Below are 25,259 nucleotides of genomic sequence, written 5' to 3' on the forward strand. Positions count from 1 at the left end.
GGTCTTTTTTGCAAAAATTGTAGAATTTAAATTATCTTCTGGATGCAGATAATTCCCTGTATTGGTGCTAAATTGTGAACTAGGACAATATGACTGTGAGTGTGTGCCCTATGTTTGGAATTGTGCAGCAGTGAGTGTTTGCTGAGGGTGTGATTTGCTGCTCACTTCACTGTCATCAGTCAGAACACACCGGGCAAGGCGGAGACAGCGCAGAGAGAGAGAGGAGCCAGAGCCAGACACACTGTCCATCCCAGAGACACACTGTCCATCCCAGAGACACGCTCCGGATCCCAGAGACACACTGTCCATCCCAGAGACACGCTCCGGATCCCAGAGACACACTGTCCATCCCAGAGACACGCTCCGGATCCCAGAGACACACTGTCCATCCCAGAGACACACTCCGGATCCAGCTCACCGGGAACTAACTGACCATCGATCCCAGTAGAAGCCACTCCGAGGATCCCAGCAGGAGTCTGAGCCACACCGGCAGCGTCCACTCCGGATTGAATTGGGAATTGTGGAGGACTCAGTGTCCCAGCTCCCGCTGCAGACTCCGGGATTGGGAAGCCCCTGTTTCTCCGCTCTCACTCCGGGAGTGACTCCAACCACCCGCTCCGTCTCCAGCGCCACTGGCTCCCACAGCAATGCTCTGGAATATTGCACTGGCAGCCCTGCTCCTGAGTACAGGTGAGTTATCGCCGGGACAGGTAAATCCAGCTGTTAGAGCTGGACAGGTAAATCCAGCTGTTAGAACTGGACAGGTAAATCCAACTGTTGGACAGGTAAATCCAGCTGTTAGAGCGGGGCAGGTAAATCCAGCTGTTCGAGCTGGACAGGTAAATCCAGCTGTTAGAGCTGGTCAGGTAAATCCAGCTGTTAGAGCTGGACAGGTAAATCCAGCTGTTGGACAGGCAAATCCAGCTGTTAGAGCTGGACAGGTAAATCCAGCTGTTGGACAGGCAAATCCAGCTGTTAGAGCTGGACAGGTAAATCCAGCTGTTGGACAGGTAAATCCAGCTGTTTGAGCTGGACAGGTAAATCCAGCTGTTAGAGCTGGACAGGTAAATTCAGCTATTTGAGCTGGACAGGTAAATCCAGCTGTTAGAGCTGGACAGGTAAATCCAGCTGTTAGAGCTGGACAGGTAAATCCAGCTGTTTGAGTGGGGCAGGTAAATCCAGCTGTTAGAGCTGGACAGGTAAATCCAGCTGTTAGAGCTGGACAGGTAAATCCAGCTGTTGGACAGGTAAATCTAGCTGTTAGAGCTGGACAGGTAAATCCAGCTGTTAGAGCTGGACAGGTAAATCCAGCTGTTAGAGCTGGACAGGTATATCCAGCTGTTAGAGCTGGACAGGTAAATCCAGCTGTTGGACAGGTAAATCCAGTTGTTAGAGCTGGACAGGTAAATCCAGCTGTTAGAGCTGGACAGGTAAATCCAGCTGTTTGAGCTGGACAGGTAAATCCAGATGTTTGAGCTGGACAGGTAAATCCAGCTGTTAGAGTTGGACAGGCAAATCCAGCTGTTGGACAGGTAAATCCAGCTGTTGGACAGGTAAATCCATCTATTAGAGTTGGACAGGTAACGCCAGCTGTTAGAGGTGGACAGGTAACTCCAACTGTTGGACAGGTAAATCCAGATGTTCTGGCAGGACAGGTAAATCCAACTGTTAGAGCGGGACAGGTAAATCCAGCTGTTAGAGGTGGACAGGTAACTCCAACTGTTGGACAGGTAAATCCAGATGTTATAGCAGGACAGGTAAATCCAACTGTTAGAGCGGGACAGGTAAATCCAGCTGTTCGAGTTGGACAGGAAGTTCCAGCTGTTAGAGCTGGACAGGTGAATCCAGCTGTTCGAGCTGGACAGGAAATTCCAGCTGTTGGAGCTGGACAGGCAAATCCAGCTGTTAGAGCTGGACAGGTAAATCCAACTGTTGGACAGATAAATCCAGATGTTATAGCAGGACAGGTAAATCCAACTGTTAGAGCGGGACAGGTAAATCCAGCTGTTCGAGTTGGACAGGAAGTTCCAGCTGTTAGAGCTGGACAGGCAAATCCAGCTGTTAGAGCTGGACAGACAAAACTAACTACAAAACAAAGAAACATCTTTCAACTGCAAGGTCAATGAATATGTTGGGGGACTGGGGGAATATCTAGGATGGACACTGGGCAGATTGGGTAGGGGTATCCTGATGGATATATCTGATGTTTAGAGAGATGTGGGGTATCCACTGCAATTAAAGGCAAGAAAGCTCATTACACCTCCAGCTAAACTCTCCTGAGGTCTCTGCCCTACTCCGATTCTTCAACATACTCAATTTGACCCACTCCACCATTCTGACAATCCAGCCGCCCCCTAATGCTCTGGAGACCCCATTCCAAACCTCCCTACCTCTCTCTCTCTTGCTTTGAGACTCAATTTAAATCCTACCTCTTTGACGGGGCTTTTGGTCATCTGAACTAATATCCCGATGTGTGGCTCAGTGTTAAATCCACTTGCCTGGATGAGTGCAGCTCTGACAACACTCAAGAAGCTCTGCACCATCCAGGACAAAGCAGCCCACTTGATTATCACCCCATCCACCACCTTCAACATCCACCACCGACGAACAGTGGCAGCTTATGTGTACCATCTACAAGATGCACAGCAGGCACTAGCCAAGGTTCCTTAGAAAACACCTTCCAAACCCATGACTGCTACCTTCTGGAAGGACAAGAACAGCAGGTACCTGGGAACCCCACCACCTGGAGGTTCCCCTCCAAGTCACTCGCCACCCCGACTTGGAAATATATTGGCTGTTCCTTCATTGTCGCTGGGGCAACATCTTGGAACTCCCTCCCTAACAGCACAGTAGGTGTACCTACACCTCAGGGACTGCAGCAATTCAAGAAGGCAGCTCACCCCCACCTTCTGAAGGGTGATTGGGATGGGTAATAATAAATCCTGGCCTAATCAGCGATGTCCATATCCCTTTAATGAATTTTTTAAAACTCATAATCGCTCCTGTGAAGCACCTTAGATGTTACAGGCACTATGTAAATGTAAGTTGTCTTCAAGGGGGTCAACTGAACAGAGATGACGCTTTACCTTCCTGTCAGGCTGGAGTTGTTAGTTTGTCTTAAACTGGATGGTTTAAGTCAGGAAATTCAGTATAATTACAGATACAAACTCACGGCACTGAAGGAAGAGAGGGGATTGTTAACGTTACTACGGTTACAGTTAATATTTATGACACTTTGTCAGAAATGGTAAAAATTAAATTAAAAAGCACAAATACCACAGATGCTGGAAATCTGAAATAGAAACAGAAAATGCTGGGAATACTCAGCAGGTCCGGTCGCGTCGATGAAGAGAGAAACCGCGGTAACAATTCAGGCTAATGACCTTCCATCAAAGTGAGTTAAGAGTGTCGAGAATTCAGGGCAGCATAGCGGCACAGTGGTTAGCACTGCTGCCTCAGGGCGCCGAGGTCCCAGGTTGAATCCCGGCACCGGGTCACTGCCCGTGTGGAGTTTGCACATTCTCCCCGTGTCTGCGTGGGTTTCACCCCCACAATCCCAAGATGTACAGGGTAGGTGGATTGGCCACGCTAAATTGCCCCTTCATTAGGAAAAATGAATTGGGTACTCTAAATTTATTTTTAAGAAGAGTCGAGAATTCATATTTCCATCACTGTTAAGTTTGTCATTGTCGATGGTTTTAGATTTGACAGTTGGGAATCTCTGATATTGATCACACCCACGTTCATTGAAGGATGGTGGAAGCCGCTGTCTGGATATCTCAGTGTCTCAGATGTTCTTATCCATGTTACCAACTTTAAACCTAAAACAACTGTCACCCAGTTTTATCGGCTGCTTACCAGAGAGGCAGACATCCGACCTATTGAATCACATTTAAAGAAAGAAAGATGTTACATTTATAAAGCATCTTTCATGACCTCAGGGTGTCCCAAAGCGATTTAGAACCAGTGAGGTTTTCTTTGAGTTTTGAGCTGGAAAATTTCAGCTGGGGGACAGGGAACGGAGTTCGGACTAGAGTGTTGTTAACGAGGCAGAAAGGTCAAGCCAGGGAATTTCCCAGCCCGATACTCTCGTTTCTTTTAAAAGGCCCCTGTCCACCATATTTTCATTCTGGGGGGTGGGGGGGGGGGTGGGGGGGGGGGCATGAGGTTGGGCCTAACGCCTCTGGGGGCAATTCAATTTTGGCCAAAGAGATGGGTGAGTGCTGAATCAGGCTGGTTGTCAGATTCTCAGGGGTTTCGGCCCAGTTACATTAAAGACAGTGAGGCCTGAAAGCCCCCACACCCCCTCACCCCCACCCCCAGTCTCCATGTCACCTCCACTCTCTCTCACATCCCCATGGCTTTTTCATGCTTGCCATCTCTCCTCCATTTCCACTCACCCATGATCCACCACAGATAGAGCTCAGGGACCACGTGGAAATTAAATAAATAAACTAATAGATTCTCACTCAAACACACTTTGATCCTGAAAAAGACTCTCATTCATGAAATGCATTTTAAAAATGTTAATCTCCTCAAGTGGTCAACCAGTTGTAAAACCAAATAGCTATTTTTCTCACTGCATCAAATCTTTTAAATCTTTTAATAGTTCCTTCAAACTGCCAATCAAAATGTCTATATAGTTCTTTGCTAAATAACTCATCCTGGGCCTTTGGAAACCATGCCAAACATTCATAATTGGCTCAGCTATAATAACAAGTCTTTGAAAATGTCAACAATGGAATCTGTTGAATTGACATAAATTGTTTTTTTCTTAAACTACACTAGATGATCTGTCAATCAATGCACTCCAGCAGCCAGCATCATTTCTACTCTAGTGAAAGCTGCAGGCTACTTTTCATTCAATTTTAAAGGACTGGGGATTTAAATTACTTCATGTTAAGAAACTCAACCAGGACCTTAAATCCTCCCGTCAGGAGCAACCATGCCTCTTGCTGCTGTAATGTAGAAATAGGGTGTCGCAGACGTAGACTAGCTCCTCTGAAAGGGCACTAGTGGTTTCAGGGTTACAAAGAAAAAGGGAAGATTGTGATAATCCAGGCCAATAAAACACTCACCGCAACACTTGAGGATTTTCAACAACACATTCCCTTCATATAGCACCTACAATGGGGCGGCACAGTGGTGCAGTGGTTAGCACTGCTGCCTCACGACGCTGAGGACCCAGGTTCGATCCCGGGTCCGGATCAATGTCTGTGTGAAGTTTGCACATTCTCCCTGTGTCTGCGTGGGTCTCGCCCCCACAACCCTTGGATGTGCAGGTAGGTAGGTGGATTGGCCACGCTAAATTGGCCCTTAATTGGAAACATTTAAAAAATATATCTGTAGCACCTACAACATCGAAAATCTGCCCAGGTTCTCGAGAGGAGTCAGTTTCAGATACAATTTGACACCATTTCACATAAGGTGATGTTCCGGCAGACGGACAAAGAGTTAGGTGTTGAGGAACCTCTTTGAGGAGGAGAGGGTGGTGGAGACATTTAGAGAGGAAATTTAAGTAGAATGTTACAGCACGGAAATACTCGGTACAGCTGTTGTGCGCCAGCGCCACAGACGTCTCGGCTGGTGTGTGCCAGCGCCACAGACGTCTCGGCTGGTGTGTGCCAGCGCCACAGACGTCTCGGCTGGTGTGCGCCAATGTCACAGACGTCTCGGCTGGTGTGTGCCAATGTCACAGACGTCTCGGCTGGTGTGTGCCAGTACCACAGACGTCTCGGCTGGTGTGTGCCAGTACCACAGACGTCTCGGCTGGTGTGTGCCAGTACCACAGACGTCTCAGCTGGTGTGTGCCAGCGTCACAGACGTCTCGGCTGGTGTGTGCCAGCGTCACAGACGTCTCGGCTGGTGTGTGCCAGCATCACAGACGTCTCGGCTGGTGTGCGCCAGCACCGCAGACGTCTCGGCTGGTGTGCGCCAGCACCGCAGACGTCTCGGCTGGTGTGCGCCAGTGTCACAGACGTCTCGGCTGGTTTGAGGACTGAGCAATAAATCAAAAGATTTCCCCCACGGTGTTTGTTGAGGCAGACTGCTCTGACTTAGTTGAACAGAGGAAAGTACCTCGAACAAGACAGAGAAATGGAGAAAGAGTTACACTTTCATAGCGCCTATCACGTCCTCGGTGCTTTACATTTAATGAAGTGCTTTTGAAGGACACAAAATGTAGGAAACATGGCAACAGAGTGTCACACGGCAAGCTCCCATAAACAGCAATGTGATAACAACAACTTATATTTATGTAGCACTTTTAATATAACGTAAACCACGCCGGCGGGACTCGGCGGAACCCGGCGGGCACTCGACCTGTCGAGCGTGGAGAATCAGTGTGGTGGCCGCTTTTCACAGCCCCTGGCCGATGCGGCGGTGACCCCGCGGGCCCGTTTGCCGCCGATTCTCCGGTCGCCGGAGAATCGAAGGCCCGGCGTCGGAGTGGCGTGGCTCAATTCTTGTGCCCCCCCCCGGCGATTCTCCGACCTGGTGCGGATCGGAGAATCCCGGCAGGCGTCGCCAACAGTGCGGTGCTCATTCAGTACTGCAATTTTAAAAATTAAATTTAGAGTACCCAGTTATTATTTTCCAATTAAGGGGCAATTTAGCGTGGCCAATCCTTGCACATCTTTGGATTGTGGGGGCAAAACCCACGCAAACACGGGGAGAATGTGCAAACTCCACATGGGTGGTGACCCGGGGCTGGGATCAAACCCGGGTCCTTGGCGCCGTGAGGCAGCAGTGCTAACCACTGCATTCATGTGCCGCCCTATTCATTACCGCAGTTGAGTGTCAGCCTGGATTTACCTGCTCAAGTCTCTGCAGTGGAACCCAAACTCATAAGATTCCGACTCAGAGGTGAGAGCTCTACCCACTCAGCTAATAACGGCACATATGGGTTTCCATGGCATTGGTACTGAGATAGAAACAGAGTCGTGAAATATTACAGAGGTCAGAATAAGCAGTGATATTTTCCAAACGCAGACTGGGTGATGGCTTTGCTGGGCATCTTTGGTCTGTGCGCATTCAGGATCCTGACCTTCCTGTTGCTTGCCATTTTAACAAAAGACCCTGCTCCCATGCCCACATGTCTGTTCTTGATCTGCTGCAATGTTCCAGTGAAGCGCAACGCAAACTGGAGGAACAACATCTCATCTTCCGGTTAGGCACGCTACAGCCTTCCGGCCTGAACATCGAATTCAACAACTTCAGATGATCAGCCCCACCTCGACCCATTTGTTTTAATTTAATTTAAACTGTCTTTTACCATTTCTTTCTTTCTTAATATATATTTAATTTCCCCCCCACCAATCTTATCCACCTTTCCTTCACCTTTTATCCTCTTTGCTTCCCCCTTCCCCTCCCCCCACATCTACAGTTCATCCTCTGATGTCAGTTTCTCTGCTGTTTGACCTTTCACATCTTTTGTCCTCTCTGGGGATTAACACTCTTTCACCTCGGTATCTGTGGCCATTAGCACCCAGTTTCCCTGGGTTTCTGTGGCTATGACTCATCTTTCATTCTCACTCCACAGTATAAATATGAAATGAAATGAAAATCACTTATTGTCACAAGTAGGCTTCAATTAAGTTACTGTGAAAAGCCCCTAGTCGCCACATTCCGGCGCCTGTCCGGGGAGGCTGGTACGGGAATCGAACCGTTCTGCTGGTCTGCTTTAAAAGCCAGCGATTTAGCCAAGTGAGCTAAATTGCCCACTTTCTCTGTCTGTTAGGTTTGACAAAGAGTTATCGGACTCGAAACGTTAGCTCTTTTCTCTCCCTACAGATGCTGCCAGACTTGCTGAGATTTTCCAGCATTTTCCCTTTTGTCTCATTTATGCAGAGTGACGCTTCAAACCAGTGACAGTACTGGACAATTTTCAACTTTGTGCTGATGCATTAGGGGCTTCAAGACGTAACTTAAGTCACTGATCACGCCTCTTGCTGTAGCTGATCTAAAATTGTTTCATTTCTTGGAAAGTTGAATGATTTAGAGATTAGAAACTGAAACAGTCTCCGTGGTAACTCATTGAGGGCAGGTTTTCCACTTTGTACTTTGAACTTTAGATCATAGAATTTACAGTGCAGAAGGAGGCCATTCAGCCCATCGAGTCTGCACCGGCTCTTGGAAAGAGCACCCTACCCAAGTTCAACACCTCCACCCTATCCCAATAACCCAGTAACCCCACCCAACACTAAGGGCAATTTTGGACACTAAGGGCAATTTATCATGGCCAATCCACCTAACCTGCACATCTTTGGACTGTGGGAGGAAACCGGAGCACCCGGAGGAAACCCACGCAGACACGGGGAGGATGTGCAGACTCCGCACAGACAGTGACCCAAGCCGGAATCGAACCTGGGACCCTGGAGCTGTGAAGCCATTGTGCTGTCCACAATGCTACCGTGCTGCCCTAAGCAACAAAGGGAAACCCAACATATTCTGTTGATTATATCTCATCCTTAACAACAGGGTGGCGCAGTGGTTAGCACTGATGCATCAGGGCGCCGAGGTCCCTGGTTCGATCCCGGCTCTGGGTCACTGTCCGTGTGGAGTTTGCACATTCTCCCCGTGTCTGCGTGGGTTTCGCCCCCACAACCCAAAGATGTGCAGGGCAGGTGAATTGGCCATGCTAAATTGCCCCTTAATTGGAAACAATGAATTGGGTACTCTAAATTTTTTTTTAACCCCTTCCTCAACACTTACATTTCCTCCATTCACTCTCTCCAAATGATGTCACACAGGCAAGGTGCCACCCATGTTCCCACTGTAACTGACCAGGATGTGGGAGAGGAAACAAATCTTCAGAATGAATTAGGCAGAACGGACAGCTTGTTAACAAAGATACAATATAACATCTGTCATAGGCACAGGGTAAATCAAGCAAAGCTCTGCTCACAAACTGAAGCCTTGCCACGCAGGAGAATAAAACAGAGCTGCAACATGATAGTCTGACTCATCATCGTGTCTCCAAAGGGGCCGAGCCTTTCTGAAAATGAAAAAATGAAAATGAAAAGCGCTTATTGTCACAAGGAGGCTTCAATTAAGTTACTGTGAAAAGCCGCTAGTCGCCACATTCCAGCGCCTGCTTGGGGAGGCTGTTACAGGAATTGAACCGTGCTGCTGGCCTGCCTTGGTCTGCTTTAAAAGCCAGCGATTTAGCACAGTGTGCTAAACCAGCCCCTCCCAATATCTCAAACTGATATATCCCAACTGATGTGTTATGTACTCTGGGGTAACACAGGCTGCAACTGGATGCAGCTTTAACCAAAAGATACTCCAGACCCTGAAGTTAGTTCAATCTGATTTATTGACCCAGTAGCACAGTTAGCACAGTTCACTATGAGCTCGACTCTCTGCGAACCTCAGTGTGGCTACTCTGTCTGACTGAACCAGACTGGCTCTTAGCCACGTGTTGGAGGTGCGATACTGTACATACACCCTGACTCACTCTGTAGATGTTGATCAGTGGAAAGAGGCGGAGTGTGAGCGCCTCGTGCCTTTTATAGTCAGATCCCACCCCTGAGTGTCCTGCCTCCTCATTGGTCATGTCCTGTTCTCTGTGTTCATTAGCTGCCTGTCTGTGCCTGTCTATCATTATCTGCATGTCTGCATATCATGACAGGCCCCAGCCCACATACCTGTAATCCCCCCCACCCCCCGAGAGCGGGCAAACACCCACCCTGCCCCACATGCCAGCACCTATACCGCCCTCCATGGCCGGGAGCCCTGGCCACTGAGGCCACCAGCTACCCAACCCCTGAGCTGAATGCGATGATTGTTTAACACTGTCGTTTTCTGAGAAGGCAGCACAGAACCGCCGGGAGGGGGTGAATACAGGAGGGGGACCAACAGACCTGCGGCCCCTAACCCTGGCAGAGCTGGGGGCCCTGGATGTGGCCGGCAGCCCAGAGGAAGGGGAGGTCGCCGAGGGGGAGGGCGGCCACGAACCAGGAAGCGAGACCTCGCTTAGTTGCAGTCCCCCAGGACACATGTGTCAACACCCCCCCCAACACCACCCCAATGTCACCCTCACCCCCACATCACCCTCACCCCACACCACCCTCACCCCCACCCACACCCACACCACCCACACCACCCCCACCCACACCACCCCCACACCACCCCCACACCACCCTCACCCCCACCCACACCACCCACACCCACACCACCCCCACCCTCACCACCCCCACCCACACCACCCCCACACCACCCTCACCCCCACCCACACCACCCCACCCACACCACCCCACACCACCCTCACCCCCCCAACACCACCCCCATGTCACCCTCACCCCACAACACCCTCACCCCCACCCACACGACCCACACCCACACCACCCCCACCCACACCACCCCCACACCACCCTCACCCCCACCCACACCACCCCCACCCACACCACCCCCACACCACCCTCACCCCCACCCACACCACCCCCACCCACACCACCCCCACACCACCCTCACCCCCACCCACACCACCCCCACACCACCCCCACACCACCCCCACACCACCCTCACCCCCACCCACACCACCCCCACCCACACCACCCCCACACCACCCTCACCCCCACCCACACCCACACCACCCACACCACCCCCACATCACCCTCACCCCCACCCACACCATCCCCACCCACACCACCCCCACACCACCCCCACACCACCCTCACCCCCACCCACACCACCCCCACCCACACCACCCTCACCCCCACCCACACCACCCCCACACCACCCCCACCCCACCCTCACCCCCACCCACACCACCCCCACCCACACCACCCCCACACCACCCCCACGCCACCCTCACCCCCACCCACACCACCCCCACACCACCCTCATCCCCACCCACACCACCCTCACCCCCACCCACACCACCCTCACCCCCACCCACACCACCCCCACACCACCCTCACCCCCACCCACACCCACCCACACCACCCCCACACCCACACCACCCCCACCCACACCACCCCCACCCACACCACCCACACCCCCACCCACACCACCCACACCCACACCACCCCCACCCTCACCACCCCCACCCACACCACCCCCACACCACCCTCACCCCCACCCACACCACCCCCACACCACCCTCACCCCCACCCACACCACCCCCACCCACACCACCCCACACCACCCTCACCCCCACCCACACCACCCCCACACCACCCCCACGCCACCCTCACCCCCACCCACACCACCCCCACCCACACCACCCCCACCCACACCACCCCCACCCACACCACCCCCACACCACCCTCACCCCCACACCACCCTCACCCCCACACCACCCTCACTCCCACCCACCCCCTCACTCCCACCCACCCCCTCACCCTACACCACCAAGATTCAGGAGACCCCGGAGCTCGGGTCCGGGGATGACTCTGATTTCCTGTCACAGCTTCTCCAACACCCTCCACCATCCCAGAGACACTCGCCTCGGTCGGGCATTTTAGTGAAGAGGCTCCTGGGACACTATCTGGTGCTCATCACACAGCTGCCCCGGTACAGAGGGTGGAGGTAGGAACTCCCGAGGGGGAGGTCAGGCCGAGCCCAGGGACTCGCTGCCGTCCAGACTGGTCTCGAGCTTCTGGAACGGACGGTCCCATCGATTGTGGAGATGCAGCCACAGAGCCAGGGGCTACATGAGGGGATGTCGGCGAGCACCCAGTAGCTGCTGCATGTCCAAGGCCTGGGGCATTCTGTGCAGGCGGGGGCCGAGGCCCAGGACAGGGCTGCCCTCTCACAGGCAGCCATGTGTCAGAGCCATCTGGACATCGCAGCGACGCTCCTTAGCATGGCCCAGTCACAGCAGGCCATGGCTGGGAACGCCGGCAGCATGGCCCAGTCACAGCAGGCCATGGCTGGGAACGTCGGCAGCATGGCCCAGTCACAGCAGGCCATGGCTGGGAACGCCGGCAGCATGGCCCAGTCACAGCAGGCCATGGCTGGGAACGCCGGCAGCATGGCCCAGTCACAGCAGGCCATGGCTGGGAACGCCGGCAGCATGGCCCAGTCACAGCAGGCCATGGCTGGGAACGCCGGCAGCATGGCCCAGTCACAGCAGGCCATGGCTGGGAACGCCGGGAGCATGGCCCAGTCACAGCAGGCCATGGCTGGGAACGCCGGCAGCATGGCCCAGTCACAGCAGGCCATGGCTGGGAACGCCGGCAGCATGGCCCAGTCACAGCAGGCCATGGCTGGGAACGCCGGCAGCATGGCCCAGTCACAGCAGGCCATGGCTGGGAACGCTGGCAGCCTGGCCCAGTCACAGCAGGCCATGGCTGGGAACGCCGGCAGCATGGCCCAGGCGTTGGCCGATATGGCGCAGACACAGAGGGAGATGGCACACTCACTGGCTGATGTGACACAGGCCCAGATGGTGGTGGTACAGTCGCAGCGCGATGTGGCACAGACCCAGACAGCGATGGTCCCCTCCCTGTGCACCATGGCCCCGAGCGTGTGGACCCTGTTCGAGACCAGACTGGGCCTCAAGCGGAGGGGTTGGCGCCGTGTCACCTGGCACTGCCAGTCCTGGAGGGCCAGTCTGGTCTCGAACAGGGTCCGCACGCTCGGGGCCATGGTGCACAGGGAGGGGACCATCGCTGTCTGGGTCTGTGCCACATCACGCTGCGACTGTACCACCACCATCTGGGTCTGTGTCACATCGCGCTGCGACTGTACCATCTCCCTCTGCATCTGCACTAAGTTGGCACATGTGCAGAACCGCCTGCGTGGTTCCATGCATGTGCAGACTGGCCGGCGTGTTCCTGCGCATGTGCGGGGGGGGGGGGGTCTTCTCCGCGCCGGCCATGGCAGAGCCCAACAGAGGCCGGCGTGCCCCCTTGGCACGGGCCCCGATCGCGGGCCAGGTCATCGTGGGGTTCCCTCTGGGGCTGGATCCCCCCCCCCCAAGGACCCCACCAACCGGCCTAACAGCCAGGTCCTGCCGTGTGGGACCATGTCCAAACAACGCCGGCGGGACTGGCCAGGAACTGACGGCCACTCGGCCCATTGGGCCCGGAGAATTGCCGGGGGGGGGGGGGGGGGGGGGCGTTGGTAGCGGCCCCCGACCAGTGCAGCATAAACTCCGCCCCGCCTGAAACCCGCTGGCGGAGAATACGGTGTCAGAGCGGCGGGGCAGGATTCACACCGCCCCCCCCCCGGATCCCGCCCGTAATGTTAGGACCCATAAGGCCAGAACGTTAGACACCAGTTAAGCTATCACAGGCGCAGGGCAGAGTTTGGTTACCGGGCTAGCTCACAAATCTGTCTGTATATTATCACGTTAGACCCTGTCTCGGTGCTCTGCCAGATGGGTGTAATTGGTGGGCTAGTCTGGGCTGGCTGGGAGGGGGCAAATGTTGGCGGGATGGGGGAATGGTGCAGTCTTTTTTTGGTGGCTCGTGCTCCCCCCTTCCTCCCCCCCCCCCCCCCCCCCCCCCCCCCCCAACCGTTCCCACCAATGCCACTCCAGGGATCCGATGGGACCGTGTGCTGGAATGATCAGCTCGCGTGCAGGGACCACCCAGCTGGACGGTGGAAAGCGTTACCGTGGGCAGGAGTCAGACATTGTCCAACGATGCGGAGCAGCAGAGATCATCGCAGAGCAGGTTGTCATCATCCTCCATCCCATAGACAGACCCGGTGTTACTGCCAACCCAGGGCCCCCACCCCGAGGTGCTGCTAGAATGTGTCAAGGAGTGGGTTGTCGGTTGGGGCGGGGGTAGCTGGGGTAGGAATTAAGGGGGTGTGGGGTTGGGATGCGGTGCCCGTGCCCTTGGCCAATCCCCCGCCTCGACCCCTCCTCCTAGTCGGTGAACCTGGAGGAGATCAGAGCGTCAGTTCAGCTGAATCAAACAGTCCTCCTCATCCGGGGAGGGCCCACGTGCAAGGTTCCGGTTTGTGGTGATCTCGCTGGCCGTGGACGGCGTTCTCTGAGCTGAATTTGGCGGCTCTGCCCATCACTTGTCCTCTGACCACACATTTGGCAATGTGGCCGGCTCTCCCGCCGGTCAACATTCGCTCCCGGGTGCCTGGTCCGGCTGCAGAATTGCCCCTGGGGCTGCCCTTTTGGAGGTGATCTGGCCAGATGAGCATTGTCCCATGATGCAGTGGACTTCCGAAATGGAGGGTGGGCCAAACTGTGACGCCATAGTCCATGGTCCCCTGCAGCTCGTGCACTCGATTCTCTGTGTACTTGACGACAGTGACAGCCCGATGGCCCATTTTAAATCTAAGGTAGGCTCTGCCAACAGCTTCCTCTGAGTGGCCATGTGGCCTATCCCACAAACCAGCCGATCCCTCAACATTTCAGCGAGGGAGGACCCAAACTCGCGGTACTCTGCCAGGTGCCTCAGGTGGGCCAAGACGTCAGTGACCCCTTCACCTGGAGACCGGGTCGCCACTGGGTGATAACGGAAGGATTAGGGTCATGATGTTCAGTTACTAACGTCAAACAGTTTGGAGTTCGGTGCAGCTGGGAAAGTTAGACTTTTTACGATTCCAAAAGTCAGGACCCCGCAGGCGGTCAGGAGGACGACTCTCTAACGGTCTTCACCCGAAATACCGTTAGCCTGGAAGAAATACCGTATACATTCAGGGTACGGGCTCCAGTTCCAGACCTGTGTCGAAGGCTTACAGCTTACTGAACAGTGGCACCTTGAACTTTTCTGTCCACGCGTTCCGGGATAGTAATCCACCTGCCGGCTAGACGGTTCCATAAGCCAGTCCGGGATCTCCTTTTGTCCTCGTCGTCAGTTTAGCAACTTGGGGAGGCCAGTGATAGTGGAACAAAGATTTATTATACTATGTACAATATTCTGCCCACAGCAGTAACTTGCTCCACTTCACTCTTCGCTGGGAGAGCTAACCACACCAGGACGTGATGGGCCGGTTTCTATGATAGTCTTTAACGAGCTCCAGCTGTGTAGCCTCTGCCCCCTACCTGGGAAGCTCGTACTTCACGCGTGCCACGGGGAAATCAGCAATGGTTTCCCCCTGCTCCTCGTGTGGGTTGTATTGCTATCTCAGGTAGACCACTGCCATCATTAGCAGTGTGCTGCCTGCTCCACTTTGAGTAGGAATCCTAGCCGCAGACTCTCTTCAATCTGGATTCACACCTGAGTTGTTAATGCCGTATTGACTTACCCATCCCTCCCACTGACCACATGTTCATTCTCCTGCAGGTTCTCCAGCCGATGGTACAGGCCCATCGGAGGTGGCCCCTCCCCTGCCTCCTATGAGGCCACCTCGGAGGAGAGCATTACTCCCCACCCTCCACCAGCACAGAGACACGCACGCCGGTGGGACATGTTAGTGGACAGGCTTGTGGGGCACAATCTGGTGAGCACCGCACAGTCGCTGATGCACATCAGGAGAGATTTACCGCCTCTCCCGCTATTCACCGGCCTGGTTTCGCTCGAGCGAGAGCACAATGATCCGGAGAATCGTGCCCCACAATGCCATGGAATCCAGGCTGTAACTATCTAACAGCTGACTCACTGAAACAATCGGTTAATCAGTCATCACAGGCATTCCAAAGTCTAATAATCCAACACTGTCAGTTGAATCAAATTTGCTAATTTTATTGACGTTTACCTCAATGCCCAAGCAGAATTTGCTACAAATTTGTGAAACTTGTTTTTTAAACTTAAAATACAAACTTTACCCGTTACACATCACTGGTGGCTGTGAAATTATCAGAGAGCCTTAAATCTAACCAATGTCCCTTTGGGATAGAAATCTGCCGGCCTTACCTGGTCTGGCCTACATGTGACTCCAGACCCACAGCAACGTCATTGGCTCTTAAGTACTCCTGGAAATGGAAATAAACCAGGGGCTGGTTTAGCACAGGGCTAAATAGCTGGCTTTGAAAGCAAACCAATGCAGACCAGCAGCGTGGGTTCAATTCCCGTACCAGCCTCCCCGAACAGGTGCCGGAATGTGGCGACTAGGGGCTTTTCACAGTAACTTCATTGAAGCCTACTTGTGACAACAAGCGATTGTCATTTAATTTCAAATGGTGTGGCAGGGCACTGCATTGTCCAGAAAGAGGCCCATCACCACCTTCTCAAGGACAATTGGAGTTCTCTGCTCATAATATAACCCTTGGAGTCCTGGAAACATACTGAGAGAACCATGGGCGCGATTCAGCTGAACAGCACTTTTAGCGGAATGTTTCTTGGTGCCTGTAGCCAATGGCACTTTCTCGGTTTCTTTCGGCCTCCGTGGGGGTTGGGGGATTCGCTCTGCCAAGGGAGCACTTAGAGGTATTTCCTGCTGGCGAGCGAAAGGTTCCTTGTGTGGGCCAGTACCAAATAGCGCCCTGGCCAGGTCTCCGAGGCACGTCCTGCGAGTCCCGGGTGAATCTGGGCAATGTATATTTAATGAGCCATTTGCAGATTTGAGCCGGGATTCTCCCCTACCCAGCGGGGCGGGGGGTCCCGGCGTGTTGGAGTGGCGTGAACCACTCCGGCGTTGGGCCGCCCCAAAAGTGTGGAAGTCTCCGCATCTTTAGGGGCCAAGCCCTCACCTTGAGGGGGTAGGCCCGCGCCGGAGTGGTTGATGCTGCGCCAGCTGACGTGGACGGCTTTTGGCACCACGCCAGCCGGGGCCGAAGGGACTTGGCCGGCCGGCGTAAGTCCACGCATGCGCCGGAGTGTCAACAGCTGATGACGTCATCGCCGCACATGCGCAGGGGAGGTGTTCACTTCCGCCTCCACCATGGTGAAGGAGGAAGGAGAAGAGTGCCCCCACGGCACAGGCCTGCACGCCGATCGGTGGGCCCCGATCACGGGCCAGGCCACCGTGGGGGCCCCCCCCGGGGTCAGATCGCCCCCCCCCCCTCCCCAGGACCCCGGAGCCCGCCGGTCAGGTAGGTGTTTTGATTCCCGCCAGCGGGAGAGGCTTGACAGCGGTGGGACTTCGGCCCATCGCGGGCTGGAGAATCGCCGGGGGGTGGGGGGGGTGGGGGGGGGGGGGGGGGGGGGGGGCTCCAACCGGTGCTGCGCGATTCCCGTCCCCGCCGAATCTCTGGTGGCGGAGAATTCGGGACACGACGGGGGCGGGGTTGACGCCGGCCCCCGGCGATTCTCCGACCCGGCGGGGGGGGGGGGGTCAGAGAATCCCGCCCCTGGATCTCGCCCAGCGAGAGCGAGATCCAGATCACAGTGCACTGTGGGATTCTGGTCAATCTGAGATTCTGAGGCCTCTCATGAGATTCAAAGGCCTCATCCTGATATCAAGCTGGGTGCGACGAGGCCTCTGAATCACTCCCAGTATCTCCCTATGTTCGCTTTGCTGTGATATCGTGAAGCTTCATCAGTGACCGTGTTTGTTCACGTTGGATTGGAAGAACATTGCCAGCGTGCTTGTGTGGGCGTTGTGGATATTTAGTTGCTGTAAGTGCCATGATAAATGGACAGCAAATGCTAAGAACTCCTCACAAACACTAAAGTGAATAAAACAATTCTCAGTAAAATATGTAAGTTTTGCATTTAAAGTTTAAAAAAAACAGGTTTTCAGATGCTGCTCACTCTTTGAGGTGAAGAAACACCAAGAAAATTTGTAAATCAAATTTAACTGACTTTATTGGATTATTGGACTTCAGATCGCCTGTGATAAATCTTTAACCGCTGCTTCAGTGAGTTAACTGTATCGGTAGTTACAGGCTGGGGCTGTCTTAGCTGGTGCTATGTCTTTTCGTCCGACGTCATTTCGTCCAACGACACTTCGTCCACGTCTTTTGGTCCAACGTCTTTTTGTCCGCCCGTCTTTTGGTCCAACGTCACTTCGTCCAATTATCCAATTACAAATAGTTTAATTTAGTTTTTCAATGTTACTGCTCAAGAATCCTCTCCATCTATTTCGCCTCTTGATGTTGAGTTCTGCATTTGTGCTGCTTGATCTCCAGACATTATTAAGATAAGCTGCAGGATATTCACCCATGTGTGCTCCAGCGTGATGAGAGCCATTGTATCTGATGGAATATTTGATCATTTCAGACCTGTAATGTCAGAACCCACTGCCAACCAGAGGTTTTAATCACTCGACGAAAGTCGAGTTTAAATCTGCTTCTTTCAGAACTGCACTCATTGTCTAAATCCAATTAGACTCCCACTTATATCTGTGTCTGTCGGAATTGTAGAATATCAAATCATCTTGTCCTCTCTCCATTATTCTCTCTCGGGTACAGTTCTGGAAATCTAACTTTTAGGGAATTTCGGGAATTTACAATTTACATCAATTTTAAGTAATTTCGGGAATTTTAAGTAATTAGTAAACTTTTAGATTTTTTAACTGCATTTTTAGATTTTTTAACTTTTTAACTGCATTTTTCAACTTGCATTTTACTTGCATTTTATCAATTACTTGCATTTTAACAATTAAATTCACTTGCTGCATTGTACTTGCATTTTATCAATTAAATGGTTTTATACGGAGTTAATTTGTAATTGGATAATTGGACGAAGTGACGTTGGACCAAAAGACGGGCGGACAAAAAGACGTTGGACTAAAAGACGTGGACGAAGTGTCGTTGGACGAAGTGACGTCGGACGAAAAGACGCGACACGGTCTTAGCTACATCTGTGTCATGGAAAAGTAGCCCACAATTCCCAGGCAATTCAGTGCAGTTAACAGCTAGTCACTGATTAGTGGAAAACTGTGTGTGGAGTTTTGGAAAGGGCTGTTTTTAATTTATTGTCTCATTGCTGGATAAATACTCAATAGGAATGCTCCAGCCTGTGAGCCTTTACTGCCTCAGATACATGTGTGCAATATAGAAGCGTCAACTACAACTTTCTATGTATAACCCTTAAGTCTCCAAAGGATCCGTGTGTTTTATTTGTTCACAGTTAGTTTTATCTGCCTTGCATAGGGGAGCTACATTAACTTAACACCAAAGGACGCCAGTTGGCCCATCTTGCCTGTGCCAAGCCTTTGAAAGGTCAATCCAATTAGTCGCACACATCCTTGTTCTTTCACATAACCCTACATTTTGATTTCCTTTTCAAGTATTTATCCAAATTCTTTATGAAAGTTCTGATTGAATCTGATTCCTCCGCCCTTTCAGGCAAACCTTTTGTCGGGTAAAATTAATTCTTCTCATCTTCCCCTCTGGTTTTTCTGTAATTAACTTAAATCGGAGTCTTCTGGGCGCTGATTCTCCCACCAGTGGAAACAGTTTTTTATTTACCCTTCTTGATATTGAACGCCTCTATTAAATCTCCCCTTAACCTTCTCTGCTCCAAGGAGAACAATCTCAGCTTCTTCACGCTCCCCAAGCGACTGACGTCCCTCTCCCCCTATCCCAATCTAGTAAATCTCCTCTGCACCCTCTCCAAGAATGATTGATAATTTTCCAAGGTTTTTCTGGTCAACGGTTTTCTTTTGTCTACTTTTCAGAACTGAGTGTTAGAATTTCAGCCGAAAGAAATGCAACACAAACGTCGGCCTTTACTTTTGGATCAGGAACTGCTTTGAAAAACGATTCATTGATCACCAGTCAATCTACGACCCAAACTTCACTCACAAGCAGCACAGTATCAAGCACCAAGAGACCAACCATAACCACGACAACCATTCCTGCAGCCGCTACATCGCCAAACACAAAATCTAGCTCTTCTGTTTCAGAGAGATCTACACCAACTATCCCAATCGCAACTGAAGAATCGTCACCAGTGACAACACGTATAAGTACCACCGAGGAACCTACAACAACTCTGGAGCAATTATTGCCATTGGCAAGACAGCCAACCGATGTTACAAGTACATCATCATCAACAAGTGCCAGTTCATCACTGCCCACATCAATCTCAGCCCAAACAACAGGTCAACCTGGTACACAGACATCTGCAATAATTACCCAACCAACAAGTATCTCACAGCCTACTTCAACTTTAGCCAAGTCAACACCGACCACCAGGACACCCTCAAATTCAACTAGTATTTTACCGTCAACTTCAGCTTTCAGCCATTCAACAGATATCGGATCATCACGCCCAACAGCAACCCCAGTCCAAACAACAGGTCAGTCCACCACACACCCAACAGCAACCCCAGTCCAAACAACAGGTCAGTCCACCACACAGTCAGGTTCAACCCCAGTCCAAACAACAGGTCAGTCCACCACACAGTCAGGTTCAACCCCAGTCCAAACAACAGGTCAGTCCACCAAACAGTCAGGTTCAACCCCAGTCCAAACAACAGGTCAGTCCACCACACAGTCAGGTTCAACCCCAGTCCAAACAACAGGTCAGTCCACCACACAGTCAGGTTCAACCCCAGTCCAAACAACAGGTCAGTCCACCACACAGTCAGGTTCAACCCCAGTCCAAACAACAGGTCAGTCCACCACACAGTCAGGTTCAACCCCAGTCCAAACAACAGGTCAGTCCACCAAACAGTCAGGTTCAACCCCAGTCCAAACAACAGGTCAGTCCACCACACAGTCAGGTTCAACCCCAGTCCAAACAACAGGTCAGTCCACCACACAGTCAGGTTCAACCCCAGTCCAAACAACAGGTCAGTCCACCACACAGTCAGGTTCAACCCCAGTCCAAACAACAGGTCAGTCCACCACACAGTCAGGTTCAACCCCAGTCCAAACCACAGCAACGACAGGTCTACAAAAGTCATCCACCTCTGAAAACCAACCCACAGATGTAACAACTGCATCGAATGCAACTTCCACCATAACGCAGACGGAAAGCAGCCCGACTGTGTCAGAAACCACTTCAGCCACAAAGGAGAAGGTGACAATTGCTGCTACCGTGACCTCTCTGTCTTCATTGTCGACGGCAATGCCATCGGCTTCACACAAACCGAGTTCGGCAACCTCAGGGCAGACATCCGACGTGCCATCCCCTTCAAGCCAGGCGATCACCGTGGGCACTGAACAATCAGCAGACAGTTTGAGTGCAGGTGAGTGAGGGCAGTCCTTTCCTTTTCATTCCCTCCTGAACAGATATGGACGATTGAATGAGCTTGAGCCGAATCTTTTTCTATATCTAAAAGCAATGTTGATAACATATTACCACCAAATACTCTGCAACCTCAGTACAGGTGGAAACAGAGTATGCAGCACAGAAACAAACTAGGCACCTGGGTTTGTGTGCCGCAGGAGCATCCTCCAATTCTATTTACTCATCTCACCCAGTCAGTAAACCTTTCTCTATCTTCTGTGTATCCAATTTCCCCTCAAAAGTATCGAGGCAACTCACCTCAACCAACCTATGTGATACTGTGTTCTACATTCTCATTATTGGTTGGGTAAAGAGGTTGCTCCAGAATTCCTTATCTGATTTATTCGTGACTATCTCATATATCCAAACCCCTTCACAATGATTAAGGCCTGTATTAAATTACACCTCAGCCTCCTCTTCTAGGGAAAAGACCGCCCGCTTGCTGGTGGCACGGTAGCACAGTGGCTAGCACTGTTGCTTCACAGCGCCAGGGGCTTGGATTTGATTCCCGGCTTGGGTCACTGTCTGTGCGGAGTCTGCATGTTCTCCCCGTGTCTGCGTGGGTTTCCTCCGGGTGCTCCGGTTTCCTCCCACTAGTCCCAAAAGACGTGCTGTTCGGTGAATTGGACATTCTGAATTCTCCCTCCGTGTACCCGAACAGGCGCAGGAATGTGGCGGCTAGGGGCTTTTCACGGTAACTTCATTGCAGTGTTAATGTCAGCCTACTTGTGACAATAATATAGAGTATTCATTTTTTTCCTGCAAGTTTTATCCGCTTATTTCTGCTTTTACTTTTATGAAACTTTTTTTTACACCTCCTGCAGTCCCTCTCCATAATCTGGAGGTCTGCAATATACTTTCATATTCTAATTTTGAAAATGAATGACTGGTCTTGATTTGATTTGACTTGATTTATTGTCACATGTATTATCACATGTACCGAAGTGCAGTGAAAAGTATTTTTCTGCGTCCGAGGGAACGTACACAGTACGTACACAGTAGGCAAAAAGAATAATCAACAGAGAACATTGACAAATGGTACATCGACAAACATTAATTGGTTACAGTGCAGAACAAGGGGCCAAACAAAGCAAATACATGAGCAAGAGCAGCATAGGGCGTCGTGAATAGTGGTCTTATAGGGAACAGATCAGTCCGAGGGGGAGTCGTTGAGGAGTCTAGCAGCTGTGGGGAAGAAGCTGTTCCTATGTCTGGATTGGATTGGATTGGATTTGTTCATTGTCACATGTACCGAGGTACAGTGAAACGTATTTTTCTGCGAGCAGCTCAACAGATCATTAAGTACATAGGGTAGAAAAGGGAATAAAAGAAAATACATAATAGGGCAACACAAGATATACAATGTAACCAGATAAGCACCGGCATTGGATGAAGCATACAGGGTGTAGTGTTAATGAGGTCAGTCCACAAGAGGGTCCTTTAGGAGTCTGGTGACAGTGGGGAAGAAGCTGTTTTTGAGTCTGTTTGTGCCTGTTCTCAGACTTCTGTATCTCCTGCCCGATGGAAGAAGCTGGAAAAGTGAGTAAGCCGGGTGGGAGGGATCCTTGATTATGCTGCCTGCTTTCCCCCGGCAGCGGGAGGTGTAGATGGAATCAATGGATGGGAGGCAGGTTCGTGTGATGGACTGGGCGGTATTCACGACTCTCTGAAGTTCCTTGCGGTCCTGGGCCGAGCAGTTGCCATACCAGGCTGTGATGCAGCCCAATAGGATGCTTTCTATGGTGCATCTGTAAAAGTTGGTAAGGGTTAATGTGGACATGCCGAATTTTCTGAGGAAGTATAGGCATTGTTGTGCTTTCTTGGTGTTTGCGTCGACGTGAGTGGACCAGGACAGATTTTTGGAGATTTGCACCCCTAGGAATTTGAAACTGCTAACCATCTCCACCTCAGCCCCGTTGATGCTGACAGGGGTGTGTACAGTACTTTGCTTCCTGAAGTCAATGACCAGCTCTTTAGTTTTGCTGGCATTGAGGGAGAGATTGTTGTTGCTGCACCGCTCCATTAGGTTCTCTATCTCCCTCCTGTATTCTGACTGTATTCTGGATGTGCGGGTCCTCAGACTTCTGTACCTTCTGCCTGATGGAAGGGTCTGGAGGAAGGCAATGCCTGGGTGGGAGGGGTCTCTGATAATGCTGTCTGCCTTCCTGAGGCAGTGGGAGGTATAGACAGAATCAATGTGGGGGTGGCAAGCTTGTGTTGGGCTGAGTTCACCACAATCTGCAGTTTCTTGCGATTTTGGACCGAGCAGTTGCCATACCAGGTTGTGATGCAGCCGGATAGGATACTTTCATTTCATTTCTCTATGGCACACCTGTAGAAGTTTGTGAGAGTCAATGCAGACATGCCGAATTTCTTTAGCTTCCGTCTGCCCGTGAGACTCTGACCATCTACATTTCCTTTTGGCATCTCAATGATTATTATGTATTGCAAGCATTTCCAGTTGTACTCTTTTCTTAATTAGATGTTGAACAATTTTGGCATTTTCAACTGTTTTTAATTCAGCTTATTTACCTCATGGATATCATTGTTTTTCTCCCATCACCAGGAAGTGTGGCAGCCATTTCGGTGGTGGGCATTATAGCAATATTGATGCCTCTTGGAGGAGCTGTATACTTTAAGTTAAGGTAAGAGCTGATGTACCATCAATTGTACGCGAGGCGAGTGATTTACCAAAGTCCGGCTTTAATAGACTAGAACACAGCTCTGCGATCGTCTACAATGGAAAGGACGATCGTCAGGCGTCTGACCATTTATACCTCGTTAATAGAGGCGTGGTTAACTCAGCCTCTCGGCCAATCGGTCGAGAGGCACATGACCGACCAGGGCCAATGGTAAGCCGACATTCTGGCCCAATGGCAGACAGGTATGCAGATCATATCACCACAAGAGCTACGTGGATTCTTTCTGTCCAACCTCCAGTTACACGGATGTCACAGTTAGTGATCAATTCTTTTTGTTAATATTCCTTCCTGTCACACCCTTTGGGTTATTAGATTAGATACCACCCTCCCCCCCAGTTCAACACTAGAGAGAAACTGGGATTGTTCTCCTTCGAGTGAGGACGGTTCCGTGGAGATTAAATAGAGGTGTTCAAAATGCTGACGGTGTTTTGATGGAGTAAATAAGGAAAAACTGTGACATAAATACTATGTAAGCACAGTTGCACGAGTTGAAATTCTTGCCTTTGAAAGGAATCATGGTGACAATTTTTCATCACTTTAACTTGTTTCTTTTTAAATTACCTGAATTGTGCTTCTAGGATAATTTGAGAACACCTAACAAAGATTGTCATTTCAAAACAATATTTTCCTTTTCTTGTAGAAATTCTGCATATGGACGACTGTTGGATGATCAGGACTATGGGTCATGGGGAAACTACAATAATCCTTTGTACGATGATTCTTAAGAAGACAAATGGGCTTAAAAGTCTTGTTCATATTGGACTATCGATTAAAGGTTATTGAAGACTTTTTCTATTAAACGTGTCCAAGCATAATCAAATTTAATTCATTACTTCCCGTTTGAATATTATCCTCACGGGAGTTCAATTCTAAATCCTGACGTTAATGCTGGTGATCGAGAAAGAAGTTTCAAGAAATGTGACTCTCAAATGTAGTCGCTGTTAGAGTTTTAGTTCCGCTACACGGATGTGTGTGCGTCAGAGGATTATCCATGTGTCAACGTACCCTTTTCCAGGAGTAATTCTGCAACAGCTCCATTACTAACCCAGAGCTCTGGCACAGATGGATTAGAGATAAGGTGCGAACTTTAACATTTCACCACGTTCACTGATCCTCCTGCCCAACCTTGCTGTTAATAAGGATCCACACCTCCAGAGAAGCATCACCAAATTAGCCCTTTTCAATTTTTAAGCTTCATTTTAATTTATTCTTTTGTGGGGTATGGTCATTACTGGAAAGGCTAGGGCCAGCACGGCGGCGCAGTGGTTAGCACTGCAGTCTCACAGCGCCGAGCTCCCAGGTTCTGGGTCACTGTCCGTGTGGTGTTTGCACATTCTCCCCGTGTCTGCGTGGGTTTTGCCCCCACAACCCAAAGATGTGCAGGGCAGGTGGATTGGCCATGCTAAATTGCCCCTTAATTGGGAAAAACTGAATTGGGTGCTCTAAATTTCTAAAAAAAAAATTACTGGAAAGGCCAGCACTTAATGTCCATCCCTAATGGCCCTTACGAAGGAATGGATTGTTTGGTCATTTCAGCCACGTTGCTGTGGGTCATGAGTCACATGTAGGCCAGATCGGG

The 25,259-nt window shown here is 51.2% G+C and overlaps 1 protein-coding gene across 2 annotated transcripts; it reads left to right on the forward strand.

The window, feature by feature from the left end:
• Nucleotides 1-231: 231 nt before the first annotated feature.
• On the forward strand, nucleotides 232-24,495 carry LOC119963549 (flocculation protein FLO11-like). Of its 2 annotated transcripts, none has more exons than XM_038792847.1 (5): nucleotides 232-690; nucleotides 19,420-20,043; nucleotides 20,089-20,937; nucleotides 23,545-23,623; nucleotides 24,321-24,495. In XM_038792847.1, the coding sequence occupies exons 1-5, from the start codon at nucleotides 648-650 to the stop codon at nucleotides 24,403-24,405; spliced, it is 1,680 nt and encodes a 559-aa protein (XP_038648775.1). In that variant the 5' UTR covers nucleotides 232-647; the 3' UTR covers nucleotides 24,406-24,495. The 2 variants fall into 2 exon arrangements, with proteins under 2 accessions (XP_038648775.1, XP_038648776.1); XM_038792848.1 differs by having other exon boundaries at nucleotides 20,134-20,937.
• Nucleotides 24,496-25,259: the final 764 nt, after the last annotated feature.

The sequence above is a fragment of the Scyliorhinus canicula genome, chromosome 3 (assembly GCF_902713615.1).
Source record: "Scyliorhinus canicula chromosome 3, sScyCan1.1, whole genome shotgun sequence".
Classification (NCBI taxonomy): domain Eukaryota; kingdom Metazoa; phylum Chordata; class Chondrichthyes; order Carcharhiniformes; family Scyliorhinidae; genus Scyliorhinus; species Scyliorhinus canicula.

What these genes read in the sequence shown, in the direction of transcription:
- LOC119963549 (XM_038792847.1), top strand. Translation starts at nt 648, where the DNA reads ATGCTCTGGAATATTGCACTGGCAGCCCTGCTCCTGAGTACAG. An exon ending in AACCCCAGTCCAAACAACAG is followed by an intron (nt 20,044 to 20,088) that starts GTCAGTCCACCA and finishes TCCAAACAACAG; the next exon opens with GTCAGTCCACCACACAGTCA. An exon ending in GCTGTATACTTTAAGTTAAG is followed by an intron (nt 23,624 to 24,320) that starts GTAAGAGCTGAT and finishes CTTTTCTTGTAG; the next exon opens with AAATTCTGCATATGGACGAC.